Source organism: Bombus pascuorum, chromosome 12 (assembly GCF_905332965.1).
Source record: "Bombus pascuorum chromosome 12, iyBomPasc1.1, whole genome shotgun sequence".
NCBI classification, from domain to species: domain Eukaryota; kingdom Metazoa; phylum Arthropoda; class Insecta; order Hymenoptera; family Apidae; genus Bombus; species Bombus pascuorum.
Window position 1 is genome coordinate 10,002,693 of NC_083499.1, and position 13,268 is coordinate 10,015,960.

General features: G+C 37.4%; 1 protein-coding gene across 5 annotated transcripts in view; it reads left to right on the forward strand.

Moving 5' to 3' along the window:
• The window catches only part of LOC132912642 (uncharacterized), a 609,022-nt gene that overhangs the window by 506,818 nt on the left and 88,936 nt on the right, over positions 1-13,268 (forward strand). For all 5 annotated transcript variants that reach the window (XM_060970231.1, XM_060970232.1, XM_060970235.1 and 2 more), the window contains one exon: positions 7,971-8,264. In XM_060970231.1, coding sequence (XP_060826214.1) covers positions 7,971-8,264 — 294 coding nt within the window. The remainder of the gene's footprint in view (positions 1-7,970; positions 8,265-13,268) is intronic.

The following is a 13,268-nucleotide window of genomic DNA, read 5'->3' on the forward strand; positions in this document are numbered from 1 at the left end:
TCGCGTGTATAGGTCGTTTCACTATTCGTGTTTCGGGATATAATATAATAAGTACATCGTGATAAAGCGTATTCGTTAATTTCCGTGATTTATTCTCCCATTTCGTTTTAGGAAATTCGAATTAATTTTGAGAGATCAAAGTATCGCAGAATTAAAGAATTCCGAATTGTTTCTTATGGCGAATGAATGTAAGATTTATATAGTTTGGAAATAATTTTTAAACGAGTTTTTACTATGTTATAGAAAGTACATTAATGAATTGAAATTCGAAAAAGGATTTAATTTTTCTACAACAGCTACATGAGTCGTTCTATTTTTAAAAGTAAGATTATATTGGATTTATAGTTGTATTATACTTAATATTAACCTCGTACATCGTATTATATAAATTTCTATTTTCTTCGTATTCCTAACTAATGCAAAATTTACGAGTCTCTTGAAATCGATGAAAAGATTCGAGAAAAATGTTTCGCGACGGAATCAATGAAACGTCCTGTATATCGTCGAACGACGTTGCACACGCGATGTATAAAACGCGAAGTGTGAGCCGCCTTCGGGGATTTTAACATCTGCACTACTGTTTATTGAAATTACAACACGAAAGAAGGGGGCGGATATGGAAGTGAGAAATTCCACGCATTTATTCGGCTGCCTCGGAAGGGAGTTACCAGAGGAAAGAAATTGCAAGAATCTCGAACAGCGTCGAAGTAATAGGGCGTCCTGTTAAAATGAAAAATAATTATGCTCTTGTGAATGGGACTAAAAAGTAAAATATTCCCCGTTGCAGATGTTGAATCGATGTTTATTTGCTTCCACGTCATGAATATATTAATATGCTAGTGCTATCATTAATCAACGTGATTCATTATCGAGCACGTTATTAAATATATTAGATAATTAACATAATTGATTAAGCTGCATACCCATAAATGTTTGTACAACACTGTTAACTTGTGTACTTTTCTACATGCACATCACATAGTTGGAGAATTTATAAATGCTGTAATCTAATAATGATCGTTACGTTCGGATTATATCTGGCTTTGGTATTGATCAAATTTCCTTTAAACGGAATTATTAATGGAAAAAAAAGAATAAGATACGCAAGATATAATTCATTTATAGAAATATGTAATAATACACAATTTGCAAATTGCCACGAGTTTCTTTGAAAGTTTTTTTACTGAAAGAAAATGTATTAATACTTCATGAAATTATAGTATGACAGAAATTTAACTTTTATAAAACATTGTAATTGCTTAGTACATATGATTCTATCTCCAACTCTGTGTCCTAATCGCAAACGAACATACTTAAAGACTAAATTGACTAAATCGGTACCAAGTTGCCATCTAAACAAAGTTTAACGCTATCACGCAGACAAACTAGCACAGTGGCAGGTAAATCTAGAAAGAGAGAAAAGAGACGTAACGGTAAAGAGAATTGCATTGGCTATAGCGCAAAAAACGTGGTCGAATAATTAAAAGCTCGCCGCGTTTCCTTCACTCTGGAACAATTGAAATAAAAGAGCATCTCTGGTGGTTGCGGGACCTCGCGGAAGCAACACCGGAAACGAACAGAGGAAGCATCCGTGTATATGCTTATAAATAATAGAACGGAGACGCGAAAATATCATAAACAGTGGGAGGAAGGAAGACAACCGCGCCCCGGAGAAAAGTGGGTCGTCTCTGAGAAAAGGCGGATGATAAACGAGCGTGGTAGCGACGTGAGAGATGGAGGGAGGCTGGCAGAAAAATAATGCGATTCTCGCGTGAGCACGATGGATTCTGAAATCGCGGACGCGCCAGCCGTGCCGTTGGAAAGTGTCGAACGAGGGTAGGAAGGAAGGAATTAAGGAGGGTGGCAAGATGATGCGAGACATCGTGGCCAATAATTGCAGCGAAAATTACTATGGCGTGCGGACGCGATGAAAGCCTTGGAATGGGCCTTTCATGCTTAAATGATGGATTCTTTGTTGAAGTAGGTATTTTTAAATATTGAAATTTCAACCTGAATTTCTAGCAACGTGATATTCTCAATCGGAATATCGAAAATGTTCTTGTACGAATATATAGACATTCGGATATCATTTATAGAAACAGGTACGTAATTTATGTGATTTTAGAATATAAATCTCGGTGAATTCGAGATAGTTATGTAAATTCGTAATTAAGAAATTCAAAATTCGAGATAATTACATAAATAGAAAAATGTACATCCATGAATTATTTAATATTTCTAATTTCATGAGTAATATACATATATCTCCTTAAATTGAATTAATATAGATAAGTTCTTATTTTATCAAAAATATCATTAAGAAGTACTATTGTATGTTAAATGCAATTGTCTTCGTCTCCGACAAGAATTGTTGCTATTTTCGCTCTTGTGAGTAATTTTACGAAACGTTGCCTGTAATTGTCAATGATACATCGCACAGGAAGATAGGAAGAAGGAAGTGTTCGTTCACACGTGGATAGGGAATATGGTGAACGAGCAGTAAGAACGAAGAAAGATGCAAGAGGGTGAAAACGAGTCCAAGTGGTGCCGTTCGTCGACATACTCCTATCGTCGGAAACGACGATTTGTCAAGGAAGCTCGTTCGTCCAACAAGAGATAACACCGAACTTTCAGAGGCGTTGTGAAGAACGAACATCCGTGAGCTAGTGGCTAACAAATGCGTTTCCCTCATGGACCGTGTCTGGAGCCACTTTGTTATGATTACAAATAGTCGTTTCCTCGGTGTACGTGCATCGCAAGTGTGATCTAGGTATAAAACGTGTCAAACTTTTGCGATGAAAATTGAAAAATTTCTAAGTTATAGAAGCAAGTCAATTTTTTAATAATTCCATGTATAAGATGAAAAATTCTTACTTTAAGAAGGATAGAATTATTTTTGTAGAATTGCTGCTTGGAAATTTTCTAACAATTCTAAACACATCTTAAACTTTCCTTCAGAAATTGAGGAAAATTTTCAACGATGCTAAAAGACGTCGTAACATTTTACATTTTCTTTTTTTTTATTTCAAATTCTTCGTAATAGTTGAACTAATTCTTGACTTTAAGTATTTTACTTGATTTCATCGCATTTAGTAATTTTATTCTAATTTGAACAAACTGTAAATAACCGTAAGCAGACAATTAAATAAATTCCACGTATCGCTCTTTAATAATAATTCACTAATAATTCGCCGAATAATTCACTAGTTTCACTCTCAATCTTACGATTCTTATTTTTCTTTCTTAAAGCTTGCCAACGAAACAAAATCTAGAGTTTCAAGCTTTAAACAATCAGAATAGAAAAATGAAAGAAAAAAATGATCCATGTGGTCTTAGCGCCGAAGTACCGCGCTCAAAAGTAAACGGCGTTAAAGATTCAAATTGAGGCGGGCTTTCGCGCTTCTAAAAGATTCATACGTAACGATCGCTTGAACGAGAACAATCGTGATCGTTCTGCAAATTTTTCCGACCCTCGCACGTGCATCGGTGTATTGAAATAACACAATATCATTGTGCCGCTTCGAAATATGTTCGAAATCAGAATCTGAAAAAGTCAATAGCGTTCGAAAGCTCGGTAGAGGACCGCTTTGTTTCTAACCATAAACGAGTTCCTGTGAAAGCCGTGTCTCTTTCCAATGCCTTTATGCGGCCACAAAGTGTCCGATATTAATAATAAGCGAACATACGCCGGCTGATTTCTGTTCCAAGCAGAAAATTAAAGGGATCGAAAACGTACGGATATATATTTAGAAAACAAACATTGTACGTTACACACGTATGCAATCTCACGCCTTTAATTCTTCATACGGTATAAAATACACCGGAGGGCTCTGCGTTTTCTCCTAAATATTTAATTATAATTATTCGATATTTACTCGGCCACATTAGTTAACCGTGCGCGTTTCGTTTTGTTTCGCCCTCTGTCGCTCACCCTCGCACCGCATGGGGAAGATTTAAAGCGAATTGATTGGGAAAGAATATGGTGGATTTATTTTATGCACCTTTGTGAGAACGATGGATCAATGAAAATTATTTCTGATTGACTTTTACATTCGTATATTCGTTTTATTGGTATTTTTTATTTTCTTTCGTTCTGTATAGCCACGTTAAGTCCTATGAGCTACTGGCGACGTAAAAGAATTAAAAGATACGATTATGTACATGTTATTATATAATTTAGAACGTTCTAAGTGATTTAATAGTTTTCGTGTTGAAGTTCTTTTCAATTGGTTTATCAATATTATAAATGTTATAGTTATGTACTTCGAACGTATAAGTTTCAGAAAACTACAATTCTACTGTTTTAATAAGAACTTTGTGTCTGTATATTCCTGGATAACAGGTTAGTCGTGAAATAAACGTATCTGAATTTGTCTAAACGAAGCTGGAAACGATTACCAAAGAACGAATGCAGTAATTTCCTCGTTAAATATATCGTCAAATTTTACAGTCACATTCGCAAGAAATTCTGCTGTATTAAAAAATATTCCTCAACATCGTGAAACAATTGATCGATTAAAAACATAAGGAACAAAAGATACAATTCTGGAATAATTTTGCCAAACAAGAAAGGAAAAATAATTCCGCTAACTTCATATACAAATTTACATAGTCGAATCCAACTTTTACGTACAGAGGAACAACAATTCACCGTGATTTGTTCGCGTAACGCAACAATAGCCAACGGACGTAGCAGCGAGGTAGCGTAAAATATCTTGCTCGATCGTTCTACCCTGTGTCAGTGCGGAGGGTGAGAAAAACGCGGTGGTGCCAGCGGAAAACAACCGGCTACTGATTACAGCGATGACAAATGGTAGCGTGGGAATTACGAAATGAAGGTTTAATAAGGTATGAGACGGATCGGGAACGTCCGCGCCGCCACATTCCCTGTGCTAATTAACAAATCCAATTTTAATCGACGCTCCAATTCGTGCTCGCCACCCCCTGTAGATGTCCCACGGTCCATGTTCGTCGCGCCCGGGTAAAAGTGATTAGCGGCTGCCTCCGTGGCGAAATTATTTCGCGTCAGCTGGATCCGAGCTGTTTTTTTCTTTCTTTTGGTTTTGGATTGGACACCGTGGTTACCATAAAGTGCGAGGGTCGAAAGCTGTTTACGTAATAAAATAAGTATGCGTACGCTTGTTTGTAGAGTATTGAAATTTAAATATGAAAATTCAGCGATCCAGACACTTGATTAGTTTATTTCTTTATGCTTTGCCTGGAAATACTACTAAAGGGTAAAATAAAATTAATCGTTTCGATCGTTTTGGATACGAGTGTTCGAATAGTTTTAAATTTTTTAAAATTTAACTTTGCGAGTGTTTTTTTTTTTTAATCCTCGCCTAATAAGTAAAATAGTTTCTCTTAAAATACAATAATTTATAGTTTTACATCTTAAAATATTATTGTAGGAAAGTGACAACGTGAGTTCGTGCTCGCCCTCCATATGCAGATGCGCTAGTTATAAAAAACAGTAACTAGAAGATTGTTCTAGATACAATCGATAGTTTTAAGATGTTTTTTGTTTATTTTTTCCCTGGTCCATGTAAGCGTGTGAAATAAAGGCTTTTTTGGGCTCAGAACGGTGCGATAGATTTATCCATACAATATAGTAATAACTATCGTGATCCTACCTCTGAATATAGAAATAACAACAATTATTTAATTTCGTTATTCTTTTATTTTATACCCCTTATGAAAATATACACTTCGCTGCTTGTAAGTAGAAAATATTCCCACCAATCTAATCGCAAACAAACATCATGCATAAATTGAAAAATAATACGTCTGGCTCTCTATACGAAATTAACGTTGCGACTGGTCCTTACAAACAAGTCAGAATCAATGAAACCGCGTAACACAAATGCGCATATCCCGCACATATCTCTTGCTTGCCGTCAGTTGTCCGGAGATTTTTCGACTGGGTGCCGTCCGTAATAACCAAAACGCTTGCACAGGAACGAAGGGAGCATTGAATGGCCGGCCTTTCCGCGATCACACCCGAATAATTCAGGAAACCGAGTCCGAGGATCGTTCGGAAAGCGATGACACGAATGGCATGCCGGGCGTGTCCGTGGTAACCCAATGGGACCGGTCTCTTAATTAAAAATCGTGAAATCCGGCCCCCGTCGTGTCCCTTTGTTACCGCTCTCGTCATTCGTCGTTCCATCGAGTAGAATAAAAAAAAAAAAAAAAAAAAAAAGAAAATAGAAGAAAAAGAGAAAAAAGCGAAAAAGGTGAACGTACCGTCGTCTACGGTTTTTCCATGGTGTGTCGTCGAAAAACGATCAGCAGGCAGGACAACCACTGCTCGCATCCGCCATTCTTTCGTTGGTACGCGTCTACTCTGGCGCTCGCGCTCTTTTCCCCTATTTCTCTCTCTTTCTCCCTGTATTGCCCTTTTTTTTATTATCCTTCTTTCGTTCTTTTTTCCCCTCCCTCGCGTTCTTTTTTTTCCTGCATTTTATTGTACTTCATGCGGAACGTTCTATCCGAATTTATCGTCTGGATATTATTTCTCTTGAGTTTAGAATTGGAGGAGATAAATTACCACGGTAGGAATCTGATAGTTTTGCAACAAACCCGAATCTTTGGATTTGAAAAATGCTCCCATTAAAGAAAGAAAAAGAAGGAACGGCTGCCTGCGTTTTTCTAGCAGTCGATCTAGAAAAATTCGTTGTACATCAAATGTATCTTTTTTTATATATATATATATATTGGATATAGAGACCAATATATATATATATATATATATATATATATATATTGGTCTCTATATCCAATAGTTCCAATGAAAACTTTTTCTAACACTAACATCTGCCGCAGTTTGTATAAAACTATACAAAATCCAATTACGGTCGTACGTTTTATTTTCCTGTTTTCTTTCTATATAACTCGATCCAAATAAAATAACGCGGTTCGCTTGCATCTTCCTTCGTTGCACGTCGCCACGGGGTTCCGATCTGGAGAAATTGGCGGTAGTACGAACGCAGCTCACATACTACGAGATCTCCGACTATAAAACAATGCGTACAACTATAGTGTACCATAGCACAGCTGCGTCGTCCAGTATATACGCTGGCTATCAGTTTCATTGTTCGCTTGGTGGCCACGTATCGCGAGTTTAGGCATGTGCATGTGCGTAAGCCAACTATATAGCGCACCGGTATTATGGGGCGATTCTTTCGCAAATATTACGATGGTCGTTAACGTTCATGGCGAATGGAATTTCTTGAGAAGGGAAAAACCCGCTCTTTTGTGTTATTCGTTCCATTCGATCGATAAAGATCGCGTTCGTTTAAAATTTGGTCATCGAGTAGCGAAATTCCGGCTCTTCAATATAGTACAATGTATTTGAATTATATTTATAATCGAGGAATTCGAAAGACGTGAGAAATAGAAGCTGAAAAAGCTAGAATTTCAATTAGATTTCTCGTCAGGTTATTTCTAAAGGATTTGCGCGCGCTAATGCGGAACGAAGTGAATTTCTTAGGGAAGATCGTTAAACACTGAAACGAAGTTGTCCATTTTGAGGTAGATTTTCAACCTAGCTTTAATCGACTAAGGTTTCTAGGTCATCGTCAAATTTTTTCTGTAGGATTATTCTTTCTTTGTTCTTTTTTGAGCGAGGCAGGGACTCGAAAAGTTTCAGGAACGAAATAAGAAAAATAATCCACGCTTTTTCAATTGTTTTATAAATTCTGCAAATAATTATTTAAGCTATTTCATAATTTTTCATTTATTTCTAGACAATTAAATTATATTGTTGAATTTCACACCAACGATTCACTAGTATTCTAGAGTAAAGATATTTCTCTTCAGATATTAAAATCAATGCTAACTTTTTCTCATAAACAATGTTTTTTGTATTGTTTGTAACTCTAAAGTAAATAAAAGTTCAATAGTCGTAGGATTTGCCCGAGAAACACGAATAATTACTGATATCTCTGTTCTTTTTCTGTGTTTTACAGAGTGCCACGTCTCCTGGTGCCAGTAACGACGGCCTCACAAAGCAACAATTGGAGCTTATTCAACAGATTATGCATCAAACGCAACAGCAACAACAGCAACAAACATCCGCGCAACAGCCTCAGCAACAACGTAATAATTCGTCAACCACAGTCATAACACATATTTCAAAAACGCAAAAGCCGTCCGTCAAGTCCACGACTTCATCTGGAAACGTTTCGAATAACAGTGGAAGTTCCAATGCAACGAACAACGCGAGATCCAGCCCGAAACCCAAAGTCTGGAGTCACGTACAGGTGAGTAAAATTTTGAAAAATTGTCTTGCGTTTAATCATTTTGCGTTAAACATTGACGCTATAAATATGAATTTCCATCTTGACACAAAGCTAATTTCCTCTACTCTTTTTAATGTTTAACGCTAGAACTACCGATAATTAACACGAAGCTATTTATACCAAAAGACAATCAGAACGACTGGTCTTTAAAAAATACGTAATAATGGAATATTTTTATATTTACTGATTTATTACTTTCTTACAAAAGCAATTCCATGTTATGTAGTACATCTTTGGTATTATTAATCCATCTGCGACCATGATCCCTAAAAGAGGGTTGACACATTTGTAAAATTGTAGAACCAGTCATTTTTGACTGCTGTGGTATTTCTAGTGTTGAACAATTGGAAGAACGTATATTGTTTCCAAAAACAACGACTGAAAGTTGAAAGAAAAACCTAGGCACAAATTTCTAAAGGTTTCTCCGAAACTTCTTCCGTTTTTATTTATTCCTCAAAGGAACTTGCTCTCTAGATATTGCGTGTATATATAAATGTGCGTTTATGAACAGAGTAGGAATTCCAAAGGAAATACCAAAGCAAGAAAATACAAGAAAAGATTCTCAGAAGTGTACAAAGATTTAAAATCTAAAATACATTATACACAATGTAATAGTCGACGACAATGCGCAATATACTCGTTGAAATTGCTGTCCGGCCAGGATGTGACGCGCGACAAAGAAATATCTTGTTGACTATTACTTAATAGCAGTTGGACATTGTGACGTTGCAAAGTGCATACATTACTCGGGATATTTCGTGTCGGACGCAAAAGCATTTTAACGAGACAGCAGACGGTACGGTGCCTAATGATATATTTTGTCATTTCAACTAATCAGCGTGACCCGTTAAAATGCCGATAGCCAGTGTTCAAATTATGGAGGCGAGCATGTCCACGCGATTCGTTCTCTGCTAACTCTCGTTTTTTGGCTTTGCGATAATTTGCCAATTTACATTTGCTCCCTTTTCAAACGGCCATGATAATCTGTTATTCCTGCTCTCAGAAGTTGGTCGTTTCGGATTATTCGGTTAAATTCTCAGAGTTCTATTAACGCGAATCAGTATGATCCAGGTAATCCAGCTCTTTGACCAAATGGACGAAAATTAATAGGTGAAAGGATTTTTTGTAACAAATAAAATTGATGAGAACTTTCATTTATTAGATATTTATATTAATTTAGAAGCGAACATGAAATTTAATGGGAATCTGAAGCTTTTTAGAAAGAGAGGTTTTTCATTGTTCTGGTTCAGGATTCAATTCGAAATAAGGTTATTATATGGCTAAATTCTGTAATGATGAATGCGAGATTTCGGGGATAAAAATCCACACAGAGAGATCACGTGGATACTTTGGAATTGTTCTTCAGCGGTTTCGCTGATTACAACGTTGAATCGTGATTTTTGTGGGTTATCGCTACAACTAATTATATTTTCCATGGCAAATTGCTAGCAAAAATTATAACGGACAGCGGAGGACGTTTGTGAGTCTGCGTTAAATAAGATTTATTGGATTTCACGAACGCTGGAATAAGATAAGGAGATTATTGGCAAACGTTGTTTTAGTATTCGTTTGGTTCCTTTTGTAATTACGCCAATAATTAATTATAAAAGAAATTGTCTTGTCGTTAATAAAATTATGTGTAATTTGAGATATCGGTTCTACGTACCGTAAATATAACTGGAAAAGTGGTTTCAAAGTTTCAGTCAATGACGTGTTTCGTATAAAAATAGTAACTGGCTATTGGGCTATTTCTGAGTGAACGTTTAATAATGAATCAGCAACAGAGGGATTTGGAGTAATCCTGTCTCATGCAAGTTAGTTTCGACTGGTCGCGTGAAACAAAAGCAATCACGATCCGTAACATCGGTACATTTCTCAATTGTTGATACAAGAAATACAATCGGCAAACAGCCACGTTGTTGCCACAAGGAATTCAGTTTCCAGCCACCTAAACATATCAGCCATGCGTCTTGCACGTTGACTTAATCGATCTAATAGTAGTTACTCGGTCCACCGTGGGGACAAATTGTTTACCGTTTGCTCCAATCTATGTATAAGAACAATAAACGCTAATCGCGATGCATTAGCAAGAATCAACATCCCTTGAGAAATCCCCGAGGTATCCTTTGCCTTTAATTTTTGTTGACACAATTTACACAGTTCTACACTGTTCGCGTATTTACATATTTTCAGTAATTTCGATTTACTAGACGACTATTAATTCACGATCGAGATACAATCTTTACAAATTTACGGAATATAAATATTACACGTAGGTATAAGAAAAAGTTGCAATATTCTTTGTTCGACGCATTCGTTTGAAACGTTCTGGGTGTTAATATTTTTATTTTGCATAAAACCAGCAACGCGAAGAACGATTAAATTTGCGTGATTATTATCGGGCTTGGGAATATAGAAATTTAAGAATATAGTAGTTTAATTAAATTTAAATATACGTCGCCTATTTAAAATTTATCGATCCCGTTTGAATGAACGTAAAAATGAATTTCATGTATACACCTTTGGAGAATATTACGATGTTTCATTGAAAATACGTTCGGCATTCGGATCTCTTTCTATCCTTTGGAAGATTTTAATTAAAATATAAAGAAGGCACGGACGTTACTAATAAGTATTATAACAAAGGAGAAGAATCAGTTGTTGAAGAGAACTCCTTTTATATTTTACAGTCTGCAACATCTACTATGTTGCGCCATATTCTGCGTATAATTTGCATCCCTTCTCATTAAGAAATCCGTTTTTCTTACTCTTTTAATACTTACGGCTCTTACATCGGTCGAAGCTTCCGATTAACCAAAGGACGTATGCAAAGATCGCCTTTCGTTTACTATCAAAATGCCTACGTTCCCTGTTTTATCACGATCTTCGTATTTTGAACAAGGCAGAGGCCGTCCCAGCGGCACCGGAACCTTTACCGCCACCTAACTTCATTACGTTAATGGCATAATAACCATTGTGGCCGACGGAAGGGCTTACGCGCCGAAACGTCGACGTCCCTAAACAGAGCAAGAAGCGAATTCGCCCCGAAATCGATCGGTTCGCCATTAATATGTATGAGATCTTCGCCGATAGAACGACGAAGCTGGATGAACGCGTCCTCCGCTCCTTCCACCCCCTTTCATTGGAGAGTAGGAACGAAGAAATCGTTGGAATCGTCGTTACCATAGGAAGACGAGACGGGGACCTGCTCATAATTGGCTAGGAATTCGCGGGCCAACGAATTCTCACGGACTTTCGGTCTGCTTTCGTCGAGACAGCGAAACAATCGACACTGTCGGGATGCGTTCGAGCTTTATTCCATTCCGCGAGATCAAAGGATGGTTCGTATTACTCTGGAGAGAAATACTTTTACCCAGCGGATCAATTCAGAGCAGTTCTGACGACAAAGACATCCTGGATGGATTTTTACAGTTCTTTAAAGGAATTATTTTCCGAATGTTTGCTCAGAAGTTTGGTTTCTTTGTGGATAATTTTTGGATAGGAGATTGTATTGTGATGGAGTTGTACTTTCTGGAAACATAGGATATTAAATGTAGGATATCCCGCGTGATGTTTGAAAATAAGCGGCTGGCTCTTGAAGTGCTTGTGCTACTTATTGGGAAGAATAAAACCACTGCTTGATTAATGTAGTACTTAGAGTCAAGATTTTGTGAATTTTATTACAGAGATTGTTTTTCAAACGTTTGGTCGGAACTTTTCTATTTCATCTACTTTGCACGAATAAGATAAATTCATAAAGTATTTTCAGAAGATGCGACGGAACTAGATTCTACTAAAGTACTAAAAGTACGAACCTTGCTCAATATTAAGAATCAATTCTAAATGAACATTTTCTATTCCTTTTGACAAATTCTATAAACCCGTAAAACCTTCTTCAATTCTTTCTCTATCGTATTTCGTAATTGATGACATAAAGCTAACCCGAGCCAGCAACGAATGACTTTTTCCATTGGAAACTTCGTTTCTCCAGCTGTCTAATCTTCATCGATCACGTCGCCACCATCAATTTCCATAGAAAAAAAATATACTATATATACATATATATATTTCTGCTTTCTACGGACAAAATAAATCTCTGGCAGCGTTACGAAGCGCGAACTGATCGATCAACGTAAATTACACGAACGGTGCAATCGGTCCGCGTAGATGGAAAAACGCGCGCGGACCGATCGGCTGCTCCAATTCCGCCGGAAATAGCTGTGGCCGAAGCGAGGCAGTGATTTAAAGCGACTGGCCTAAAACATTAGACCCGGCCAGGCAGGGAAAGTGAAAGAGTAAACACGACGGCCACAAATTGCACAGGTAACGACGTGTTCTTAGTCAGCGTTCTGGCAGGCGAACTTTTCGCTGCGAATAGCGTATTCCGTGTCTGTGCGTGCACAAATGCGAATAAGAGATGTATATGCGTTAGTATTCGATACCATCGCACACACTATGCGCAGCTTCCTCCGTGTAACAGCCGGCTGCAGACTGCAGTCACGCAACGTTTCGGGCTTTACACGCTCGGTTTAACCAGCCCCCATTCACGGAACGTGTCAACGACAAATCCACGCGCGTTCCTTCTCGCGTCGTCATATCCTCTTTTGCCCATCCTTTTTCCTTCTTTTCGTGACTCGCGTCACGAGCCCATGGCGTTCGGTTTCCGGAGAATCTCGCGCTGACGCTCTCGAATGAGTGGTACAGTTGGACGAAGAGATACGGTGATATGGTTGTAAAAATGGTGTTGGGTACTGACGTTGGGACGTTTAAAAGGGTCGAGGCATGTAATATAAAATATTTTGGAGATACGAGGATACGATTCCTTTTGTGTGATTAAACCACAAACAGAATTTTAGTCTCTAGAAAGAATAGAATAGAATAGAATAAACAGGTTATAAATATAATAGGAATCTCATGATTTTCACTAGTAACGAGTATCCGTTAGTATAATCGAAACTCACAGAA